Raw genomic sequence first — 25256 nt, forward strand, 5'->3', positions numbered from 1 at the left:
TTCAGTCTTGACATATATGGACAATTTATTTTCCATTTTCTATCATTAGGATAGTGTTACTGCTCTCCTGAAAAAATAACGTATTTGTTACGTACAATATCTCCATTCTTAAGCGACGATAGATGGGCCATATCTTCATCTATCCCGGTTCTTCTAAATCCATTTCTTCTAATCCTCTGATGAGCTCATTTCTGCTCTCCAACTTCCTCAGCAGGGCATGCAACAACATTCACTGATGCACCATCTTGACAGATATTTAGTATTGACGTGAGAAGAGTACATTAAGAAGAAAGCTGGACAAACACAGATGGAGTAAAAGTGCCCAATGGGTAATAAGTAATGGAAAAGAACAAACAAGTGATAAAACAAGTCAGTACTGGTGTCGAGCTCTACCCTGTCATACCATGACACAGTGGATAGAGGCCTTCAAATGAGAAAGAGAGTACACTCCTGATATATAGAAAGAAAAGAAATTGAATAGGATAAGCATAATGACAGGTCAGTGCAGAGAAAGAAAGGAACACAAAAAAGCGTCAAAGAGAATCTCCAAAACTTCACATAGGAGAGAGTCCATATATGTCAAGACTGAAGTACCGGATCATCCTAGCACCAAACAAATTGAACAACAAATTGTTGAAAATATTTTTATTATATGCCCTTTCTTCAAAAATTAATTATTGTGAAAATAGTGCAAAGATCCTCAGGACCCCCTCTTAATTACCCTTCAACTTAAGAATATCGTAACAATTTGTAGACTATTTTTCTTATCCAGTATGTCTTCTGCTCAGATACAGACTTTGAGAAGCTTTAAATGGTGTGGAGGCCTGGACACTCACGGAAACATAAACAAAGAAGTGTGCCTGCCACTTTTTAGATGTGGGTTTACTGCTGAATGCTTCATATCAACTGGATCAAGAAGATTCGAAATTAGATGATGCTCTGCGGGTGGCAAAAGAAGGATAAGTTCTGGAGATCATTAAAGTCTGGAAGCTCCAGTACTTTAGTCATGAGATGAGGCACCAGGAATCTTATAACCTGCTGCATCTCATCTTTGGAAGATAGCTAGGACGAGAGGAAAGACCTGTGAGACCACAAACACCTCAGTTGCAAGACTTGCAGCAGTGCTTGGGGATGTCAAGTGAACAACTGTTCCAAGCTGCTGTCAAGAAACTTGTAATAACCAATATTATTGACAATGTTTGATGATGAGCATGGCACAACAAGAGGAAGAAATCAGCCAAACACAAACGCCAATCAATGTCGATGTGCAAGAGTCTGGTTTATTTTAAGAATAGATTAAAAAAAAAAAAACTAGCTATATGTAAGTTTCAACTACCAAGCCCACCAGGTGAGATGCAAGTTTCTGTCACATCAAACACACGGATGGAAGGACTGAGCACATACCATGAACAAAATGAAGAGGGTGGAAAAATAGCAAGAACAAGGATAAACAGGGATCTAGTGCTACACTCATTAAAATACCACTAATTTAAATTAATATATCGAATGAAAATTAATTCAAGACACACAATCAAAAATGGAGAGAAAGTAAGATAACTGGTACCTGTACATCATTAAAATTAGATAGGAATAAGTTGGTCAACCAAGAAAATAATAAGAAATATTTAAAAATTAAAGTTAAATCAAGTGTAACGACCCATTTAAATCAACACACAACCTCTTGGTTCATCTCATTATACTTTACCAATTCTAAAATCAATTGCCAAATATATCTGGATGAGAATAATAATAAAAGATTCAAATAGAAATCCTACACAAATTAATTAATACAACTAAAATTGTTTAAATTTACAAGTATATGTGTCACCAAGACATTTGCAGAATCTGATGCTACCAAGCCACCTATTGCCTATCATCACAACACCCAAAACAATGAGCAGATGCTCCCGTAATTTTAATTGGTGGTGATCAAATATTAGATAAGAGGTCTTACTGTTCACTGTCTCCTTAACCAATCAGAAGAGCTACATATAGTATATTTCATAACGGAAGATCAACAACGCAAACGTTACATTAAATTTTAGAATTTAAATAACAACAATAATAATAATAATAATAATAATAATAATAATAATAATAATAATAATAATAATAATTTTCACTTGCCACACACAAAGACCTAAACACTTTCAAATACAAGTATATAATCTGGAATTTTTAACGTTAATATTAGTTTTCTACCTTTCAATTTCAATAACTTTTTGTTTGAACAAAAGTCCAAATAGTTTGTGAAACATGCCAAATAATATTAAATACAACACTTACATTTTCAATCCATGTTTGTTTACATCTATAGTACCTTCTTATATGTCATGCACTTACTTCAAGAAATAGTATATTATATCTGCAAAACGAAGAAACATATTAATACTTCGGTAATTGTACAATGAAATTGATATCTAGTAAGGTCTTAGTGCCATATGAAATCACACACTTGGAGCTACGTCTTGATATGGAAGAAAGTTCGACCACAATGGTTTTCAAAAATATCAAACATTACATTTATACTAAATACTGTATTCACAAGTTCTCCCTTAACACATAGTCTCAGAAAACAGTATCCATTTTCAAAATTCCACTTCTCTACACACACGGTAACAGGCCAGACAAGACATCAGACCCGCTCGCTAACTATGTAAGACTCCCAGCAGACAATCAGTTCCTACTTCAGGCGGTGAACTAGCAAGACTCTCTCTCCAGTAGCTCCAGTAGCAAGGCATGGGCTCACACACTAGACCAATTAGACATTTAAGAGCTTTGCATGTTTTAAAACAGCACAAGGCTTGAAAATATATCAGTAAAATGGTCCATTAAGTTCATCATACAGCCACAGTATAGACGTAGTTCAGTAAATTAATGTTTTTCTTGGGCACGAAGTGCAAGTTCATAACCAATTTAAGTGGCATAAAAGCGTTATATTAGTTACATCACAAAATGTAGATAAAATGCCTGGATGTTGATGGTTTATAGACCAATAGGCATATAAAATTAAGAGTTGATATTGCCAATTAGCTAGGGAAAAGACCTTTCATAAAATGTGGTTCAAATCAGCCAAACAAACATCGATGGCAAAAAACACCAGGTGAGGAGACAGCTGGACTGGAGGGAATTCCAGCATCTTACTAGCTGATTCACATTGTGTGAATTTTACGAATTCACTGATATTTAATTCAACTGAATCAAATTAAATCATATCAAATTTGGTAATACGAGTGGTAGCTGTTAGTGTACATTGGTAAAAATGAGTTTTTAACTGGTATTTATTATGTTTGATTTCTCCATAGTGTGATTCAAACTTCTGTATTACAACAGATACTTATTTTTTCTTTTTCACTTAACTTGTTAAGAAGGGCTGATGATGATGTCATTCATCTCCTTAAAACAATTACTACCACCAAGCTGCAAACTGCTAGACAAGGCATTTTAAGAAGCTGGTATCAGGAGGATTAAATGAAAATCTTTCGGGTCTTTCAAGAATGAAGGTGATTGAAATGTCTTCAATTACAAACATAAAAGTTCGTGGCAAGACTTGATGTCTTTACATGACACGACTTACCTCCAACACTGCCTCAGCCCCTGCCACGTAACTCTTGGCATCCACCTCCCCATACTGTAAGGGTTTCACTTCGACACTCGCTTCTGTGGGCCGACCCTAGACACATCCAAATAGAAGTAAGTCAAGAGAGGAGCAAACAGAAATTTCACTTAATTGATTTTTCTTTTCAAAACACATTGCAAGAACATACCCTGTCTTTCTTGTGAAGCAGGTGAGGCACTGAGTGTCTGAAGAGGTGAATGAGAGAGCGGGCAGCCATCATTACACTGCGCTCACGGTACGTCTTGTACTGCACCAAGTCACGGAGCAGGTCCTCGTTCATGGCCAGGGGACAGCGGCCACAGATCTCACGAACGGCATTCAGCCTACACAACAAGGAGTAAGACTTGTGGTAAAGCATGTTTTAAAATTAGTTAATTGATAGTATAAGGAAAAAGTAAAATGCAGAATGAGAGGCCTCTCTTTTATTTTGCACAGAGAAGAAAGGTGAGCAATACTTGACATTGTAATATGAGGAGATAAGGAAATCTATATGCAAGTAAAGTTACAAAGGCATGATAAGTTGAAAATAAGTGTTTCTAAAAGTAAGACACTGGTGACAATTAGAGGGGAGAAAATATGGAAAAAGGGAACATAGAGATAAGAAAGGAAATCACAAGATAGTTGACAATTTTTTTGCCTTTTTTTTCTTGCTATTTGTTTTACATCGCACCGACACAGATAGGTTTTATGGCGACGATGCGACAGGAAAGGCCTAGGAATGAGAAGGAAGCGGCTGTGGCCTTTATTAAGGTACAGCCCCAGCATTTGCCTGTTGTAAAAATGGGAAACCACGGAAAACCATCTTCAGGGCTGCCACCAGTGGGGTTTGAACCCACTATCTCCCTAATGCGAGCTCACACCTGTGCGCTCCTAACCGCACGGCCAACTCGCCCGGTAGTTGACAATTTTAAATACATAGGCAGTACATTGTCAGAAGAAGGAAAATTAGGCAAACAGATAGAAAGAGTAGGGATAGGACGTCATGAAGCTCAAGTCTGATGTAGCTGGTAAACAAATATTTTCGAGCTACAACAGCTAAGACTGAATACTGGCTTTCATTGCAACTCCAACTCCAGAAGTCCTAAAGGTTTGATGAGCATGAAAGATATCTCTCCATCAGATAATTTGTATCTCCATGACATCATTAATGTTCTGTGAGCAAAATAATATTCCACTCCAGCTATTATAATCTGATTTATTTATAAATTTTAATAACAGAACACTCTTACTATTTACGTAGTCTCTATGATATGACTGCTAATTACAATAATGGTAGGATCCACAAGTACAAAATAATGAGCATATCTGACTCTTTTATTAAAGCATAATATGAGATATAAGGGTTATACTGTGTCACCAAGAATGTAATTAATATACATGAACTTCTCATCAACATGATAGCCTATGTGATAAAATTATGGTAATGTTTAAGCATAGCATCGTTGTGGAACTAAGGTATCTCACCAGTATAATACAGCTACATGTGCTGCGCAACATTTTAATACTGTATGATCCGCTATTTTTTTTTTTACCGTTTACTGCCCACCTTACATATCTGCTCATGTACATTCAAAGTACTGTCACTTGCTCCTGCCGATTACACACTGGTCACCATATTGAATGATCAGCTGACTCTCTCACACTCCACGACATCAATTCTCCAATTAGTTCATTTGCCTCTTGTACTTTCTAGAATGACTGTATACCATATAAATACTCACCACCTCTTCTGACAGGCAGGTTGAATCGAGAGTATGATTATGTGCATGCCCAAGCATGAAGGACTTCGTCGAAGAGAGCTGGTTCTCTGCTCCAAGATCTTAATATGTTTATAATCAGGTGAGAGATATAAAGAAAAGTTTACATAAAATTTAACCATCATTTTCTTTTATGGGACCATTGATGGGAGTTGGTAGAGTGACCGGCACAAAAAAACGCAAGTGTATTCTGGACAGATGCAATTCATTCATGAGGCAGAACCAGAAAGTCATTTATACTAATGCAGATTAAGGGAATCTAAAACCTCCTAACATCTTTATGGACTGCCTTCCTTTCTCCCCTGCCCTTTATCATTATCTTTCTTGATTCAAGTTTGTAATATTTGTATAGGTGAAGATAGACATGATCCACTGGAATATTTTGATTGTAAGGCTATCAGAGTATCAGAGTAAAAAATTAGGTCTTGTGCATTCACCCTCATTGCTTAATCTCTCTGTACCAGATGGCTTGATGTGAAAATAATAATCTTTTGTAAAGCCAGCTGTGGCCACAATTATTTGTCTACTTTATTGTCTAAACTAAATAGGTGTTACATTCTTAATAGCTGGATGTTAATCTCTTTCTCATGTTGTTAGTTTACAACTGTTGTATCCCTTTCTCTGGGTAAGACGACTTATTTTATTGATAAGCTATCTTTGGAGATTTTTGAACAAAACGTGTAAAGACTGTAAGTGGTACATAGAGTTCATGATTTTTAAGATTACTGGTTTATTAAGTTTTCGCATTTTAATTGAGTCCACATCCATTTGGTTAAACCTTTTTTCAGGTTAAAGAGGGCTAATCTAATTGTCAAAGCTTCATTGATAAACTCAGTTAGGTATTCATATATTCCCATGCTGTAATGCCTTGTTTGTTTTTCCACTGGACGGAAGTGTGTGTGTATGTATATATTATAGTAGTTGGTAAAGGCCCCGCGGAGAGAGCTTGTGTGTGAAGAGGGAGATTCAAGCCTGGGGCGAAAATTCCATATTTTTGAAATATTTGTTTAAAAAGTACCGCACTCAATGTAAGTTCAACACCCGCTTTCGTGAAAATTGTGTGTGAATGAATGTGTTTGTGGTCCTAAGAAGGGTCGATTAGTTAGCAGGCCAGAGACATACGGACCTGAAATAATTTTTTATCATAGCAAATGCTCGATGTGATGACCATTTTGATTTATGCACATTTGGGCCCGGTGTCCAATAGATCGTCTTGCACGCTGAAGCATTCCAGGTGTAACTGCTCGGCAGTCATCCATGATGAGTTGCCGAAGCTGGTCGGGGATGTCCGGCACTAGAGTGGGAAACAACGTTGTTCAAATGCCCCCACAAGAAGAAGTCTAACAGCGTTAAATCCAGTGATCTGGTGGGCCAAGAAACAGGGCCTCGTCGTCTAATCCATTTCCCTTGCAGTTCCTCATTCAGATGGTTACGAATGGGTAAAGTCGAATGTGGTGAGCTCCATCCTGTTGCAACCACATCATCAAATGATCGTGGAAGGACACATCCTCCAGCAGCACTGCGAGTTCCTGACGCAGAAAGTGCAGAGAGCGCGGGCCCGTCTAATGGCCCTCAAAGAAATAAGGTCCAATCAGGCGATCCCCCAAGATTCCACACCACCCATTCACTCCCCATCGTACTTGATGGGCCACCTGTTGCACGCAGTGAGGATTATCTGGGCTCCAATAGTGCAGGTTGTGGCAACTGACATTCCCATTATTGTGGAAGCACGATTCGTCCGAGAACAAGATATGCTACATGAATGCTGCATCACTGTCCAGCCTGTCAAATAGCCAACAGAACTCCATTCAAGCTTCGAAATCCCGCCCACACGAGCTCTTGGCATAGCTCAAGAATGTATGGGTGAAATATATGTTCATGCAGCATTCACTAGATGGACAGCTGGCTGGTGTTCACCTGTTGTGCAATTGCCCTGGATCTGTCTTGCTTCCCCATAAATGAGGAGCATGTCAATGTATTCCTCTGTGGAAAACACGTCGAATGACAGCAGGGATTACATTCAGGCCCTAACCAGTGGAGTATGCACAGGGCACAAGATGAATAACAGTGTCGTTCTACTGTTTGAATATTGTAAATGTGGGCCTGTGTTTACATGTTCAAACATCATACCGATGCAAAAATATTGAATGATGTAGGATTTGAACCGCCAATGGCACATTCTGTAGGATAATAATAATAATAATAATAATAATAATAATAATAATAATAATAATAATAATAATAATAATAATAATAATAATCGTATGGCCTCAGCTACCGTGTGCAGACATTTCAATTTGACGCCATCTGGCTGTCTGCTCGTCAATTTCGACGTTCCGTTTTACTCTAGGCCCCCACTAGATGGCAGACCGAGTAAACCGAAACTCTCTTGGGCGTCTATGGCTGAGATTTAATTAATTTTGTTGGGTAAACACCAAATGTGTCACCAGAGATCTTTTACATGCCGACATTGTACGACATGGAGTGTTGAATGGACTTTTTTCCACCCTTCAAAAATCCGGCTACCTCTGTCGGGTTTGAACCCGCTATCTTGGGATCCGGAGGCCGACACTCTACCGCTGATCCACAGAGGCAGCTATTCTGTAGGATACTAAATAGTTTATTATGTCACCTATTCAATACATTAGAAATTTTAAACATTTAGGAATTTATCATTATTTCCATATGAGACATGTTTCGCCCTTCCTTGAGGGCATCATCAGTCATAGTACTACCTCAAGGCATAAATCAGGTACCTGATTTGTAATTAAATTGTAAATACTAAGATTTAAACATTTAAACACAAGAGGAATGAAAACAAATGATAGACAGAACAATTAAAAGTATCCTCCTGTTTAAAGTGTCCGTCTGTATCATTTGTTTTCATTTCCTCCCTCTAAGGTTTAACACACTTTTTAGATTCTATTATGTTTTATATTAACCTTTTCTTCACTGAATTTGTCTCAATGAGTTATTCATTACTCCATCTCATGATGTAAATATTGTATTGTTTTTACTTCCGACATGTCTCTTTTGTTTTTCATTTGTTCCTTCATTACGTTTTTAGCACACTTTTAGCTTGTATTATGTAAATTTAACCCCCCCCCCCATTTCACTGAAGATGGCTCAAACAAGCTGAAACATGTTTATGTTATGTATTGAATAGGAGGATACTTTTAATTTTTTCCTTCATAAATTGAAAACCGTCAATACGGAATGATTCTAATATCTTATAATACTCAGTTTTTCTCAGTAGCATGCGCACACACGCATAGATTTCTGGTGAACAAAAATATTAAAACAAAATATTCAGACATAACACTAGCTCATTTCCTGCACATTGCATTCCCTCAGTTTCAGTTCACAAGAGATGTTGAAAGTGACCACAATTTTCTTTCAAGCACAAATTTACATGCTTACACATGTTTTGCGACACTTTTCTCGAAGTTGCTGCTGTTATTTCTCCAATACATTTAGAAATTGCTTCTCTGAGTTCATGTAAGGACTGTGGATTATCTCTGTATATTCTATCTTTAAAATATCCCCCCCACAGAAAAAAGTCCAGGAATATAAAATCTGGCAAACGAGGAGGTCAAACATTTCTTGAGATTACTCGACCACCAAAAAATCTTGCAACATCGCTAAGATCACATTAGCAGTATGACAGTGGCACCATCTTGCTGGAAACAGCAATAGCGCTCCTCCTCTTCCAATAAAGCCACAAATTCTTGCACAATGTCCCTGTATACGGCACCATCAACTGTTGTGTCAAGAAACAGAGGTCCAATGATCCTTTTGCGTGATATTGCGCACCAGACGCCAAGTTTTTGAAAATGAAATGGATTTTAGGTTGCCTAAATTCTGGTGTTCTGGAAGGTAATGTAGCCGCTGAGGTGGAACCATACTTCAACTGTGGGGGGGGGGAAAGTATTGTTCAGAATGGCTACTTTTCGTGTAAAGGTACGGAACCACTGGCAGTAACAGCGACGTTTCTCTAAATCAGGCCGCTTCAACTCCTGGATGGCCGGACTCGATACGAGCATAGCTTTGTCACTTTCATCACTTTATGTGTAGACCCAATTGATGCTCCAAGTTCTTGTGACAAACATCTTAGAGATTTCCGCAGAGCTCTCTCGATGTGCTGTGGAAATTCATGAAGGAAAGTGTCGGTAATTAATTTAGGTCTCCTACATCGATTTCTTTCATCCATGGAGCCCGTGTCATGAAACCTGTCAACAAGATCATGCCACGATTTACCTGGTAAGGGTTCACCAAGAAATCAATGTCTCCATTTTTTCACACTCAAAATAAGCTTCCAAAACAGTGACCCATTGTGCATTATCACCCGCTTGATCTTGTGCGTCTCACTCTGTGCAAGGCAACAGCTGCACTGTTCTGACAATACTACAACCGGTTTTACCATGTCTGATGATATCTCATAACCAAGCCTGCCAACTTATTCCGTCAGATATGTGAGCAACGATTTCGCCCTGTTTCTTGAATACACAATACATTCAATTTTTATTGATATTACTACAGTATTACAAGTAAATACTGTAACACGTTCTTAAAATAATTATTACAGCATTTAAACCTTTCCTTATAACAGCTACAGATTTCTCAATAGTAATGTGCAAAATATTCACCAGAAAAGTGCAGTGTCACTCACCCAATCGCCATAGCATCACCAGAGTTCCTTTCTGTTACAAAGTTGTTGACCAAAGTTTTTAGAACTGGCTCCAGAACCTGAAAATGAAGACACTGCAGATTACAGCAATGATCTGACCATTATGTTTGGAAGGTGAGGGATACAAAATGAAGACAAGAGTTACTTACCTCTGGTGGAACGAGCTCATGAGAGGCTTGAGCAGCAAACTGCAGGATGCGAGTCACTTCTACAATCAGACAAGAATATAACATTTGAGATATACTGCTAGGTCATTCTTGTGTATGAGAGAGCTTCCTACTGCTTTACTAATTGAAAGCACAATCACGTAAACAAGAAGTCTTATATATAGTAGGATATACACAACGACAGGTCAGCATTGGAAGGAAAAGCAACAGAAAAGCAGACGTGGACAAACAAGTAAACACAAAAGGAACAGGAACAGGACAATCTCTACATCTTGAGACACCACTATCTTCATATAAATGGGCCTTCTCCTCATCAGTTCCAGTTTGTCTACATCCATTTCTTCTAAGCTCCTGATGAGTTTGTTTCTGCTTCCCAGATTCATCAAGAAGGGGTGTGTGTGTGTGTGTGTGCATGTGTTGTGCGCACACTTGTTGATCACATGACCTCAGCTACTGTGGGCAGACATTTTGTGGATGCCATTTAGGCTGGCTCCATGTCAATTTCAGCATTTCAATTTACTTGACCAAGGGCAGAAAAACCGGAACTCTATTTTAATGAATTTTGTTGAGTAAACACTGAACAAGTCACCCGAGATATTTTACATATCCTACAACATGGAGTGCTGAACAAACTTTCCTTCTGCCCTTGAAACATCTGACCAACTCTTCCAAGTTGAACATGTGATCATGGGATGCAAAAGCTACCACTTATCCACAGAGGGAGCTGTAATGATGGCAGAGGAGAAAATATCAACAGCAAAGTGAAAGGAGATGATAACAGCTTTCTTTCATTTCTTTTATGATTGAGGTCCAGAGTAAAGTGCATCATACATGAGAAAATTAAATTAAAGGTGACTCTCCAGAAGAGAACTACAAGGCCAGACAGATTTATGGATGGATAGCAGTGATTGTGATTTAGCGTTGCACCAACTCAAACAAGTTTATTGGTGATGATAGGAACGGAAAAGACCAAGGCTGGAAAGGAAGTGGAAGGTAGGAAGGTACAGCTTCGATTTTTGCCTGGCATGTGAATGAGAAACCACAGGGAACCAAGCTAGTAATAATTATTTTAAAAATAATAAATAATGCCATTAGTTTTACTGTACGTTCCACTACTACTTTTAGATTTTTCAGAGACACTGAGGTGCTGAAATTTTGCTCCGCAGAAGTACTTTGTGTGTCCGTAAATCTAGCAACATAAGGATGGTGTTATTGAGCAACTTCAAACACCACCAGACTGAGCTGTCATCGAACCTGCCAATTTGAGTGCAGCTGGCCAGCGTCCTACCATCTAGGCTACTCAGCCTAGCGGTATATGGTCTCATTTTGAGTGAAGAGGTATTTGAAGATTAGGGGTCAGCAGAAACGAAAGGAAAACAGTTATAGACAACTGATAAAAAATACTCTGGGAGAATAATATCAGACTGGCTACACAGACAAACAACTGCAAACTGGTTACCAGCTAGTGGCAACTTCTACAGGGCAAGTAACTCCTTACAGGTTAACTCTTTCCGGTCTAACTGCGAGCTAAGCTCGCAGCGGACAAAATTACGTTCATGCTGCTCTGTGAGCATAGCCCATAGCAAGGTTTGACAATTCGCTAAAAATCGAGAATGAGCTATGCACGCATTCTGCCGACTACGTCGTGTTTCTTCGTGTGTTACTTACGAGAGTATTTCAACAGATGGCAGTATTGTCTACATCAGAGAATTTACGATATAATTGGCGAGTGTGCATTAGTAGATGTTGTCACTCAATGTGCTCTAAAACATGGCGTTTCGCAGCAAGCAAGTACTTGATAAAAGTTATATTTTTGATATTTTATGTAATCGTAATCCCTCACATCTGAAAAACAGAAAACTTTACTAATGTGTAGATATTTTTACATATTCACGCAGTTATGGAACGCACGGGAACATACGGTAAACTGTAAAATGAATTCGAATCATAATGAAATGCAAGATGTTTCAAATTCCTATTTGGATGTCAATATTTCCATTTGTGAATAAAATTACAATTACATGCCTTCAATATCATCTTCGCTAACATCACCTTCCGAGCCATTATCGTCACATATAAATATATATATAAAACTAGCTGATGTACCCGTGCTTCGCTACGGGATTCTCAGAAAGACTGACTTTGTGGTTTTCCTAACTGAAATCAACATAGGTCATTACAAAAACGTAAGTACGAATGTAGCGATTAAAAGCACTGCTGTCATATAAAATACTTGACCAAATGGAAAGCCGCACATTTTATCACTTTTAACGAAGAGTGCTGCGGTGAGATTGCGGTGCCAATCTAATAGTCCAAAGTTCCAGAGCTGGGATGACCAGGCCGCAGATTGCCATGAACACTCATCTATCATTATTCTGCTAAATATGCACACTGTTCATTCCAATCAGTGCCTCAAGGTAGGGATTGAATAGCCCGAATGCTATGATGATCCAGTGTGTTACGTACCAGTAGTATCAGAAAATTTATAAACCAGGGGAATGGCATGCTAAAGAAGAAAGTTATCTAACTCCCCAGCTACTTCCCATCAATATTCAGGCAGGTTGTTACACTCTGTCCGACTGGGCGAGTTGACCGTGTGGTTAGCGGTGCGCAGCTGTGAGCTTGCATCCAAGAGATAGTGGATTCGAACCCCATTGTCGGCAGTGCTGAAGATGGTATTCCGTGGTTTCCCACTTTTACACCAGTCAAAGGTTGGGCCTGTACCTTAATTAAGGCCTAAGGCACTCCTAGCCCTTTCCTATCCCATCGTCGCCATAAAACCTATCTATGTCGGTGCGACGGAAATCAAATAAAAAATACTCTGTACGCAGCAGTAATCCTATCTACCGGAGATGAGGGGCAACAGAAGACGCAAAGCACATCACGACAAACAATGGTCAATGTAATGTTATTGTTGATCAATGTTATGAGCTTTCTATATTGTAGGCCTACACATTTAGTTTTCTTTCGACTCTGTGATTTGTAAAATATTTTATACCATAAACAGTAGTTTCTTATTCTCCGACTTAACATACCGATTTTCATTAAATACTGTTTACCCATTTTCTCGTTACTCGGCGCAGATATGGACTTGGTAACAAAAATCCAAATTCATTAATATCTTGGTGATCATAGCCAGTACGGTAACAATGTATAAGACATGTATAATAGAAAATTTAATACTATATAACCTTAGTTATCTAGCATTCATGGACTACACTTCTAGTAAGAAATATTTTAGAATTACATTTTAGGCCTTCCCCTAAACTACCATTTTACTCAGCGTGAATAAAATAATTTACAGCCTAGACTATAGCGACTTATTTCCTGACCTTGCATACCGATTTTCATCAAGATAGGACTACTACTAACAATATTTGAGGATTAAATTTTAGACCTTCCCCTAAACTACCATTTTTCTCAGCGTGAATAGAATTATTGATAGCCTAGATTGTAGCAATTTATTCCCCAACTTTGCATACCCATTTTCTTTAAAATACGACCACTAATAACATAAATAATTGAGAATTCAATTTTAGGCCTTCCCCTAAACTACCATTTTACTCAGCGTGAGTAAAATGATTTATAGCCTAGATTGTAGCGGCTCATCCCCCGACTTCACATACCGATTTTCATTAGACCACTAATAACATAAATAGTTGAGAATTCAATTTTAGGCCTTCCCCTAAACTACCATTTCACTCAGCGTGAGTAAAACGATTTATAGCCTAGATTGTAGAGGCTCATCCCCCGACTTCACATACTGATTTTCATTAACCCTCTACTGCATGAATTATTTTTCGTTTTCGTTTGGTGAAGAAAATTTCAAGCTTTAATGTTCAACATACGTTCAGTGTATTAGATGTACCAGCAATTCTTAACTGGGGCTAATAGCTTAACACTCATATGTGATGTGGATTGCCATAGTTGAATATATATACGATTTTTTACGATTTTACGCTAAGCTTTTAACATTCAAAGACCGAACATTACTACCTACTGGCCATGGGTACGTACTGCAAGGCGCAAGTACAGCTTGCAGAACCGTAGGTCGGTAATGTCTTTGAGGTTGAGCGTGGATGTTGACGGGGTGGAAGGAGTACCTTTAGTCGTAGGGCTGTTTTGTCTTATGTTATGTAAAAAAAAACAAGGCATCACTGGGATATGTGTTTAATTGTGCCGTAAAACTACCTCTGTCTACAATATTTATCCAGTTATTTGTTGCCTAAAGGCAACAGTATGCAGTAGAGGGTTAAATTCTCTTCAACCGTTTTCTCGTGATGCGTGTACAGACAGACAGACAGACAGACAGACAGACAGACAGACAGACAGACAGACAGACAGACAGACAGACAGACAGACAGACAGACAGACAGACATACATTACGGAAAAGTAAAAAGTGCATTTTCTTGTTACTATGGACATGACCGATACAGAAATACCGTTATTTTCAAATTCTGAGCAATGTACAGACAAAACTCTTATATATATAGATTTCATAAGAGCTCCCATGAGCAATGTACAGACAAAACTCTTATATATATAGATTTCATAAGAGCTCCCATTTTTGATGTGAAAATTGAACAGTTATTATTTTATATCATTTTCATTATTGTTGTGTTTTGTAATTGCAATGCACATTTTACATAATCAATCTAGGGAAAATATGACAGTATTTCAGAAAACTGTACTTACCTAATAATCCGTCAGACTTTTTTTCATTTGCAAAATATGGTATAATATATAAACAATTTTAAAATCTCACGTGATAGCTGACGTGAAACAAACAACCTTTTTAAAAACTAGATGCTTAAACAAACACAAAGAAAAAAGAAGCATGCACATATCTCCTACAGGTACAGAAATATAATCTTTTTCAAATCCTTAGAAATGCCCAGTCCAGAACGTTTGTTAGAGATATTGAGGCCCAGACCGGAATGGGTTAATGGTTAAATATATAGTCACTACTTTTTCTCTGTATTCTCAAATTAATTTTTCCCCCTCTTCTGTAAAATAGTGTGTTAGTATAGTTTGTATGGGTATAAAATTTTCATAAGAAATAAATGAATAAATAGTTTGATTTTCACATGTTTAAACTATCTGCAGCAGGCTCTGCAGGCCGTCACTTCTTCTGTGCACTGCAGGTGTGGGTTTGCCTTTAAATCGACCTTTTCAATATATATATATTGATTGCATTGAAAAGGTGGACCCTCTTGTCAATTTATTTCTGATAACTGCACTTCAATACGGAACAAAAATGAAATTTATGGCTTATAAAATAAAAAATTTTCATCAAAAGAAGTCTGTTTAGACTGCTTATTACACAGAACACAATGAAAATTCACCACATAAACTAATGACTGTATTATGTAGGTGTTAAACCACTGATTACTACAAGTATCTTTTTTATTTTTTATTTACCATGTACAGTATATTGACTTTTATGTAGTTTGATTTTCACATGTTTAAACTATCTGCAGCAGGCTGTGCAGGCCGTCACTTCTTGTGTGCACTGCATGTGTGGGCTTGCCTTTGAAATACCATTATCTAAAGAAAATTTAAATAAAGAATTGAATATCATCCGTTCCATTGCCAGATTCAAAGGATACAACAACGCTTTTATAGAAAGTATAATAATAAATAATAACACTGACCAAATACAACACTAATAAAAGAAAGATCCAACCCTGCCGTTTATTCTACTTTTATTTTCAGTGCAGATGTATACAGCATCGAAAATATTTTCAAGAAACACAATACCAAGATATCCTTTCGAACCAATAACAGGAATATGGAAATAGTACATAACTCTAAGTCAGTAAACAAAACTAACATCTTTTCAAGGTTAGAAGGTTACTGTTTCAAATGCAATAACTGCAATTCTTCATACATTCGGCAGACCGGACGCAATTTCATTTGGGGTGAACATGCTCAGGGTCCAGAGATATTCACAATTAGAAATGTCTGGGAAGAAGGGTGAGAGTGCTGGTGCTTGATGGAAAAATGATGACTCTCCACTTCATATATCAGGTATGCCGTGTTCTCTTATTCATCTGTTAACCTAATAAGGCTAGTTCTTTCCACATTTACACTCATATCTGACAATGAACGCAGTAGCCTCAATATTCACAAATTCCTCAATTACACAGAGTGGATCAAACTGAAGTGGGCAGTGAGAAGAAGCAGCAACTGGTCGCACAGTGTGAAAGCTCTCACTTCAAATAATACTTTAACTTGAGTAGCGGCAACACCAAGTTGAGGCTGCTATTTCCGCGAGTGAGCGTTTGTCGGCAACTGTTTCCCGGTGTGGCAACTGCAGTCGTCACGTATGAAATCTTTCATTTAAAATAATATTCTGCTGTAAGTTGCTGCAACCGATTGCCGCTACTAGTTGCCTTGTGTGGAAAGGCCCTAATGTTTACAAGTATATGCTCAGTATAACTGATGTGTACTTCAAATTTGCCTTGCAGAACCTCTTCGCTCCAAGACAAGTACTCTAGTGACAGAGGCTTTCAAGTGTATCAATCAACGATAAAAACATTGTCCATGTCATCTTCAAACTGATCGAGACACTCGACATTCATCGTTATTCTACATACAGTAACCTCAACGCAAGTGGAGAAGAATCTTTTAACTGCACACTCAAAACACTCATGGTGAAAATTTACAGCTCAGGGCTCCTATTGCTGGATTGAACTCCTCTCTAAACTTGTGTCCAAGTAAAGTGATAAACCTCATCACACCATCGGATCAAAGCCTTGTCTTGTTATCAAGAATACGCCACGCTTAGATGCCATTCACCAAGTGATCACAATAGCGAATCCGCAATATCATCATTTTTGAAAAAGTTGTTTTGTCCGCATCAGCAAGCACAAGTTCATCATTGTATACACACCTATACTCTGTACAGCTTTACTTCTAAATTGACATTTCACAAAACAAATAAGCATCACCTTGCCCCTGTTGCCACTGCGCTACTGCTGCGAGAACAGCTGATGCAATAAGACTGTGGTAAACAGCCCTTGTAAAATGAAATACCATACTCAAAAAAGCCAATGAATCGGGATTGAAAACATATTCACAAAAACTACACTTACTAACAATATCGAACACTAAAAAGAGAATACATTATTAAGAATAAAACAGAATGTGGAAATAACACAAAGCCACATCACTAAACGCTAATGGCTGGCACAGGGAGGAGGTTATGGCCTACAAAGGGAACGCTCCACTGATCTCAGAGTCACTTTCTTGCCAGTCGTCTTTTCCGAACTACACTGGGACATGCTAAATACACATGAACGAAGTACACTAATCAATACATGGATGTAAATAAAACTACAGCTATATTTTTATTAAACCTGTATTGTAATAACTTATTCTATGCTAAACTGTAAACTACGCTATAGTGTAGACTAATGTGAAAAACACTAATTACTGAAGAAAAATGCAAAAGATCGCGAACAGTACCGAATACCATATACGCTGAGCGAGATACATTAACCACGTGGTAAATGTAAATATTATAGTTGGCAACTAGGTTTCGAGATCGCACTCTGCCTATGTAAGTTGATATGAATGGCAGCTTGGGATTGGTTGGATGTCTACGTTTCAGGGTATAACCACCAGACAGAGCCAAAATCGGCCAAAACGGCAATTTAGAAGTAAAGCAGTACGGAGTATAACTGGAGTACAGAAATGTTCAAGTCAACAGGGTCAAACACACCAAATGAGTAACCTACTATCTGCGCACGTTTTAGCGACAGATTTACACCCTAGTGCTGAATCGGTCGACTTCGGTTATCTTCGAGATTCGTATTGGCAACCTTTGAAACACAAACTAAGAATTGCTTATCATCGCTGTGCGACATTTGGCGTACACTTTGCGTACTCGTACTGTTGTTCTTTATACAGCAAAGCCAAACTATAGAATTCATGCTAGGAACACGTTTCGCATCGAGAAATGTTATATAGTACTATATATTGTGTGTGTGACACAGTTGTTGGCATAAGAAAATAAAGGTTTAAAAAATTCATATCGATCGATCATATTATCGATTCAATTCAGATTTCATTTCCATTCAGTTGGCAGTATTACCGGAACCGGCAGTGCTCCCTTCTTACTCCTCAGACGAGTACAAAAATCTATCACTAAAAAGGGCACGTACTATATTTACTCCATGATCTTACAGGGTAACCAAGCGAGGGAGGATTCTGTACTGAAGAGCTGCAGAAAACCAAGTATCCTAATCATTATTTAGTAGAACGTGCTCTGCATTGTCATAATAAACTGTATGTCAAATGGCTTGGTTTCATTAACACTTTCAATTCTTGGATCATTAAAGATGATGTACTTTAAACCTATATCTCGCTGCTCTTTTCAAGAAACAACACAATGGCTTTGCAAGGAGTGACAGCCAACGCCAAATATGGCATCTTGAAGAGAAGAGATAGCCAATGCCATAGACTATAAACTACATTCCTCACCCCTCTATCATGGCAGGAACACCACCAACAGTCCTTCAGCACAGCGGGAATGACAAAACACACTTCCACCCTCAGCATTCCTTGATAAATCTTCTCATGCTGCCCTCCCATTACCTGGGAGTGGCCACATGACCAGCAGCAGGCTAGATACCAGATGACCTTTAATTCAGCCTCAAACTGCCTAGCCCTACTACTAAACTTTTCAAGAAATATGGAATTTCAAGTTCTATGGATAGTAGTGAGGATGACTATGCATGGGAAGGTGACAGTGATGAAAGTTCCAGTGGTAGTAACTTTGATGACACAGAATTGTGACCAGTTTGTGCATCAAATTAATTTCTCACTTATGTGGTGTTTATATGACTTTTAGAATGTTTACATGCACAATTTTTTAACAAATATGCAGAAATTTTATAAAATTAGTAAGCAGAAATGATTTCATTTCTCTCCAAAATTTTGCCGTTAGAAATTCAGGGTGCAGGTCTTATTCAGTGTCAGGTGGAATTTGGGATTATACAGTACATACCAGAAAAATAAACAGAGATCTATAGAGATCATGGAAGAAAGAAACACAGGAAGTTGAAAATGATCAGTATAGCGATAAATTCATCAATAGGCTTTCATAAACATATGTAGCTTCATGTTAGCTTGCATTCAGGAGATAGTGGGTTTGAACTCCACTGTCAGCAACCCTGAAGACTGTTTTCTGTGGTTTTTCCATTTTTATGCCAGGCAAATGTTGGGGCTGTACCTTAATGTCACAGTCATTCCTTCCCAATCCTATCATCACTGCCATAAGACCTGCCTGAGTTGGCTCAATGTAAAACACATAGCAAAACTAGTAGCTCTCTATAGGATATCCTTTCACGTTTACACCATGTGAAAGAGAAAAACTACAGGGAAACTTGAGATTTCATAAACCATAACTGTTAGGTTTGGATTCAATTGACTGTTGCTCTATTGTCTGTCACCAGGTGGCTCACCATGTGCGCAAATAATCTCCGCACCCTAACTTTAGGAAGGCTCATTTTGAAAAATGTTAAATGCCAACATTGAAGCAAATAAAACCCACACCCAATTACATGCGTCAAATTTTTATTCGTGTAAAAACAGTATTACCATATTTATACAAGTAATTTTTCTCCTCATGTAAATTTCTCACCCTTAACTTTGAAGAGATATTTTGAAGAGCATTATTTTCCCACCGCAATTATGTACAGTATATGTTTCCTACAACCAATGTGTCTCCTGTTTATTATTATTATTTTACAAAATTTGCTGTCATGAAAACATCTATTGTTTTAACGGTGAAGTGAATAGTAGTTAATGGATGGGTCAAGAAAAAAACAGAGATAGAACGCATAGTTTAATTTAACATTATCCGGCTCCAATGGTTAGCGTGCTGGCCTTTGGTCACAGGGGTCCTGGGTTCGATTCCTGGCAGGGTTGGAAATTTTAACCATAATTGGTTAATTCCCCTAGTCGCCTAAGGGTGTCAAATCAAAAAAAGACCTGCACCAGGCCTTACCGGAGGTAACACACCATTTCATTTAACAGTGATCGCGTTCAGAGAAAATAACGGCAATTATGATACTGGTGCAAACAAAAATGACAGTTGCAGTGTGCCAAATAGATAAGTCTTATCATTTCGGGGACCAAAATCAGGCCAGTATCCAGAAACTGAAAAAAAACTGTTAGAATGTATAAATGGATAAAGAAATGACTGCTATTCAATTTTGCAAGAAATGTTACTGTCAAAGGCGATGGAGATTGCAAATAAAGCATTATACGAATCTGAGTGTTTAAAGCAAGCAGGTGGTGACTGTGTAGATTCATCAGCAATCACTGAAGGACCACACCACAAAAGTGATGAATTTCATCGGTATTTTAGATTCAAAATTAAATTTGCACAATTTTCCCTCCTTCATTTATTGAGGTGAAAAATGCTTTTATAAAAGGGTTTATGCTAGTAAATATGATATACTCCAAGAAATAGTGGTGTTAGAAAAAACATGGTCATCATACTAAAAATGAGAATGGGGAAATAAGCATGAACAATGATATCAAGAGCATTGAAAGAAAGGTTAAGACAGACAAAGAAGGACAGACTCACACAGAAATGGATCTAAACGTTTGGTTATCTTGCAATATGGCATCGATTCGTCCCTCCAAACTGCATAAACATGGGATGATGATGATGATGTTTATTGTTTAAAGGGGCCTAATATCTAGGTCATCGGCCCCTAATGGTACAAAATAAGATGAAATGTAATGACAATTTAAAAGTCCAAAATTCATCCACTGACCAAAATTCAAAACGTGATGATGAAGAATGAATGGATGAATATGAATTTGAAATAATCAGCAAATCCAACTCACAATACTGAAAGTTAAAAATAATTCCAAAATCGATCCACTCAAAAGAAGACGAACAATGATTATGAACTTAAACTATCAGCGGATCCGACCCCCAATGCTCCACCTTCCCATAAACTATCTTAAAACAAAAGTATTACTAACCAAGGGACTACTTCCAAAACACAATCCTGAAATGATGATGCTTGTTCTCTAAAGGGGTCCAAAATCCAGGTAAACGGCACCTCATAATGGTACTAATTAAAAGTAGCGTAGACTCACGGTATTCCACAGATCATGGTACTACTCACAAGTATTGTATGTCGCACAGGTAACGTAGACCTATGGTGTTTCTCACATAGGTGTACTAATCATGGACGTCGGTATTCCCATGATATTCCTCACATAGTGGGTATTAACCACAGGCAGTGCAGACCCACGGTGTCGCTCATACGGTGGCACTAATCATAGGCAACACCCAGGCCCGTGGTGTTTCTCACATAATGGCACTAATTACAGGTACTGTAAACACACAGTGAACCACTCTCTGCTGCCACTAATTACGGAACTATTGTGTACCTAACATAATGGTACTACTCGCAAGTAAAGGCAACCCATGGTGTTCCCCGCGTGATGGTACTAGTCACAAGTAGTTTCATGGTTGCCCCCTTTAGTCGCCTCTTACAACAGGCAGGGGATACCGTGGATGTATTCTTTGTTTGTATCCCCCACCCACAGGGGGTCATAAACATGAGAGAATATCCTGTCAGTTATTCTGGGCTGTAGAAGTATCAATGTAAACAATTCCATTAAAAATTACTGAAGTAAATTTCAAGTACTAATATGGTTCACAATTAGCACAATTTATGACTGGGAGGCATTGTCAAATAACATCTCACGTTAAATGAAAGATTCTGATACATTTCTCCACCAGCCCTGCACAGGTTGCGAGTGTCAAAAATAAAGAACAGTACAAACCTCTCTGATGCGGCTGCATGAAGCGCTGGATATAAGGGTAGAAGTTCAACAGGAAGAGCTGATGTAGACCAATGAGACGAGAAATGACATCTAACATCATAAGTTTCACTTCGAACCTTTCGTTGGTCTTCTCTAACTGTGCAAACAGCTTCTCAGCAAGCCCTGAAAAAATTTAAAGTTGAGACGACTTCTATAGAATTTTCAGGAAAGAAAGAAAGAAAGAAAGAAAGAAAGAAAGAAAGAAAGAAAAAATATTTTAAACCCCACTAACTATATTTTTACAGTTTCAGAAAATACCAAGGAGCCAGAATTTTGTCCCGAAGGAGTTCTTTTATAATGATGATGATGATGGTTGTTGTTTAAAGGGGCCTAACATCAAAGGTCATCGGCCCCCGTTCTTTTATGTGCCAGTAAATCTACCAACACCAGGCTGAGATATGGCAGCGCCTTCAAATACTACTGGACTGAGCCAGGATTGAACCTGCCAAGTTGGGCTCAGAAGGCCAATGCTGAATCTCCTGAGCTATACAAACCAGCTAAATAAATCTATATATATAAAAAACTAGCATGTACCTGCGGCATCACCCGCATTTATTAATTCAACCGTTAGACATTTTTAAAAGCAAAATTAAAAACATATTTATTAACACACACATCGTTTTTACATAAACTGAATGAATTATATTACTGTATCTATATAAATTAAATTGTAACGAACGTGTGTATGTACATTGACTATTTTAGCGAAATTTCCATACAGTTATCCGTTTCAGGAGTAATAATGACCATCTGCATATTTTTTGGCTTTGGTGTCTATTTGCCTGTTTGTTTGTCTGTTTATAACTTGACAAGTACTGGATATATTTCTACCAAACTTCATATTTAGAATCCATCTGACCTTGGGTAGGTTTTAGGGCCAATATTGTTTCTAAATCACTGAATTCACTGGGGGTTTATACAAAACTGAAACTGTGATTTTGCACTCTCACAAAATATACACAACCAAACTTAATGGAAATCTACCTGCCTTAATGGAAATCAATTACTAAACTTTTTTTTCTCATACAAATCATTTCAATACGAGGATTAATAAGGGAGATATCATTAACGGACCGTTTTTCGGTACAAGTCCCACTGGACTTAACTCAAGAACGGGTGCGGGTAAAGCCTATTTCTTATAACTTGAAAACTACTGGAGATATGTCACCAAACTTTATATTTTGCATTCATCTATCCAAAGGTAGGTTTTGAGGTCCATAACATTTCAAATTCCCAGAATGGACTGGGGGTTTATTGAGAACCGAAATAGTGATTTTACTCTCCCACAATATATACAAGACTAACCTGACTGGAATTCGACCAACCTTGATGGATATCCATTTCTAAAACTTTTTTGTCATGTGCATTTTTTCGATAGGAGGATTAATGGAGATATCATGAACGGTTGGTTTTGCAGGCTATGTACAGTGGACTATTTTGGTGAAATTTTAGTACAGTTACCCGTTTCAGGTGTAATAATGATTATCTGCATATTTGTTAGCTTTAGTTTCGTGAAAGTCCTCATTTTTAACCCCTCCCCCAAAGCAAGATTGAGGCACAGTCTGCCAGACGGCTAGAAAATTGAAATTTGGCAAAATTATATGTCTTAGCCTGTAATCGATGGAAAGCTTCCAAGATCAATAAATATTTAATTTTTTCCCCCAAAAAATGTCGGAATATTGAGGCAATTTTAATGTCTGTGCAGACCTTTGTTTCGAGGTATTTCGTGGCTAAACGGTAAGTCGTATCACAAAACGGTTGGCACAATCTCCGTTCAATTTGGAGTGATCTACAATTTTGGTCTTATGACTTTTTGTCGTACCTCTTTCCTTTATACGTTAGATTTGGCTGTATTTCTGGATTGTTCGTAAATTTGGTGATTTTTACATGCATATCTCATTGTTTGACACACTTATAGGAAAGACAGAGTCATCAAGTTTGGTGTGCAGATTGACACAATTGAAGGCCATATGTGGACCAAATTTCTCATGATTCTAGCTTATACATAAGTTTGCAAAAATAATGTAAAGTTTAAAAATGCATACATACTGTACAAGGAAAAGTTTGTGGGTTTAGGGCATGAGAAGGACCTCAGGTAGTGGAAGTTGATTTTGGAGCCAATACAGAGCAGGATAGAATCGCAGGGCGAATAATAGATGGTTATACTTTTTCCAAATAACTTATTAATAATGTTGAATGATTCATCACCCGGCAATATTAATATAGGACTCAGATCTTTCATTGAAATCAAAAGTTTAAACGTAAATCTTCTTGAATTCAGTTCAAGAAAAATAAATAAATGTCACTGATCCTATAGTCTTCCTAACTTTTGTGAAAACACGAAGTGTCAGTTCTTCACCTAAAGTCTTTCTAAGTATTAATTCATGAAATGAACACACACTTATAATTGAAAATTGAAATAAGAATTTAAATTTCTGTTGAAAGTTTCTTAGTTTGTTAGCCTTGAAATATAGAACACTTGAAAACCCTAGAGTTCTTCTATGTAATATGAATATTAAATTTTGAAAAATAAATTTATCATTAAAGATGAACTTTTGGGAAATGATGAAAAACTACGAAATATTGTTCACACGCAGCACTGAGAAAATCACTGTTCAAGATTGATAAGAAAAAGTCAGTCAGTTTGTGACTACTCACTTAGTAAAGAAAATTTGGCTTACAAATGTTGATGTGGAGAATGGGAGTCTGGAACATTCCGCGGAGTGCGGACGGAGACTCAAACTCGATGATCCACGAAGAAACCACGCTGACGTCCCTCGATGGGTACCATAGATGAGATGATGCTTAAGGTAGCTGGATCTTGTAGAATTTCACCAAGATTTCCGCTGCTCGTGGAGGTGATTTTAGCACATGGAAAGTTCAATTAGCGCGAATAGTAATTACAGATGCTATCATTCACTGTCAAACACAGTTCAGTTCGTATTTTAATTTTATGACGTTAAATGAATAATTACAGTCCTTGCTACTATTTAAAATCGTCACTGAGAACGTCCATAAATACACAGTTCGAACACTTGAAAAAGCAACGTGTAATAATTCTCATCACAGTCTCTGATCACAGTTTTTGAATCACTATCCTAGCAGATAACACTGATTTTCTGGTAGTGATAATATTATATTACCTTAGAAAAAGTTCTTAATATTC

The 25256-nt window shown here is 37.7% G+C and overlaps 1 protein-coding gene across 3 annotated transcripts in view; it reads right to left on the reverse strand.

Annotated features, from left to right (window-relative positions):
- The window catches only part of Mys45A (SDA1 domain containing protein Mys45A), a 274404-nt gene that overhangs the window by 65686 nt on the left and 183462 nt on the right, over positions 1-25256 (reverse strand). For all 3 annotated transcript variants that reach the window (XM_067143006.2, XM_067143005.2, XM_067143007.2), the window contains exons 11-15: positions 22052-22213; positions 10213-10271; positions 10046-10122; positions 3768-3942; positions 3578-3673 (exon numbers count right to left, since the gene is read on the reverse strand). In XM_067143006.2, coding sequence (XP_066999107.2) covers positions 3578-3673; positions 3768-3942; positions 10046-10122; positions 10213-10271; positions 22052-22213 — 569 coding nt within the window. The remainder of the gene's footprint in view (positions 1-3577; positions 3674-3767; positions 3943-10045; positions 10123-10212; positions 10272-22051; positions 22214-25256) is intronic.

This window comes from Anabrus simplex, chromosome 3 (assembly GCF_040414725.1).
Source record: "Anabrus simplex isolate iqAnaSimp1 chromosome 3, ASM4041472v1, whole genome shotgun sequence".
Taxonomy (NCBI): Eukaryota; Metazoa; Arthropoda; class Insecta; order Orthoptera; family Tettigoniidae; genus Anabrus; species Anabrus simplex.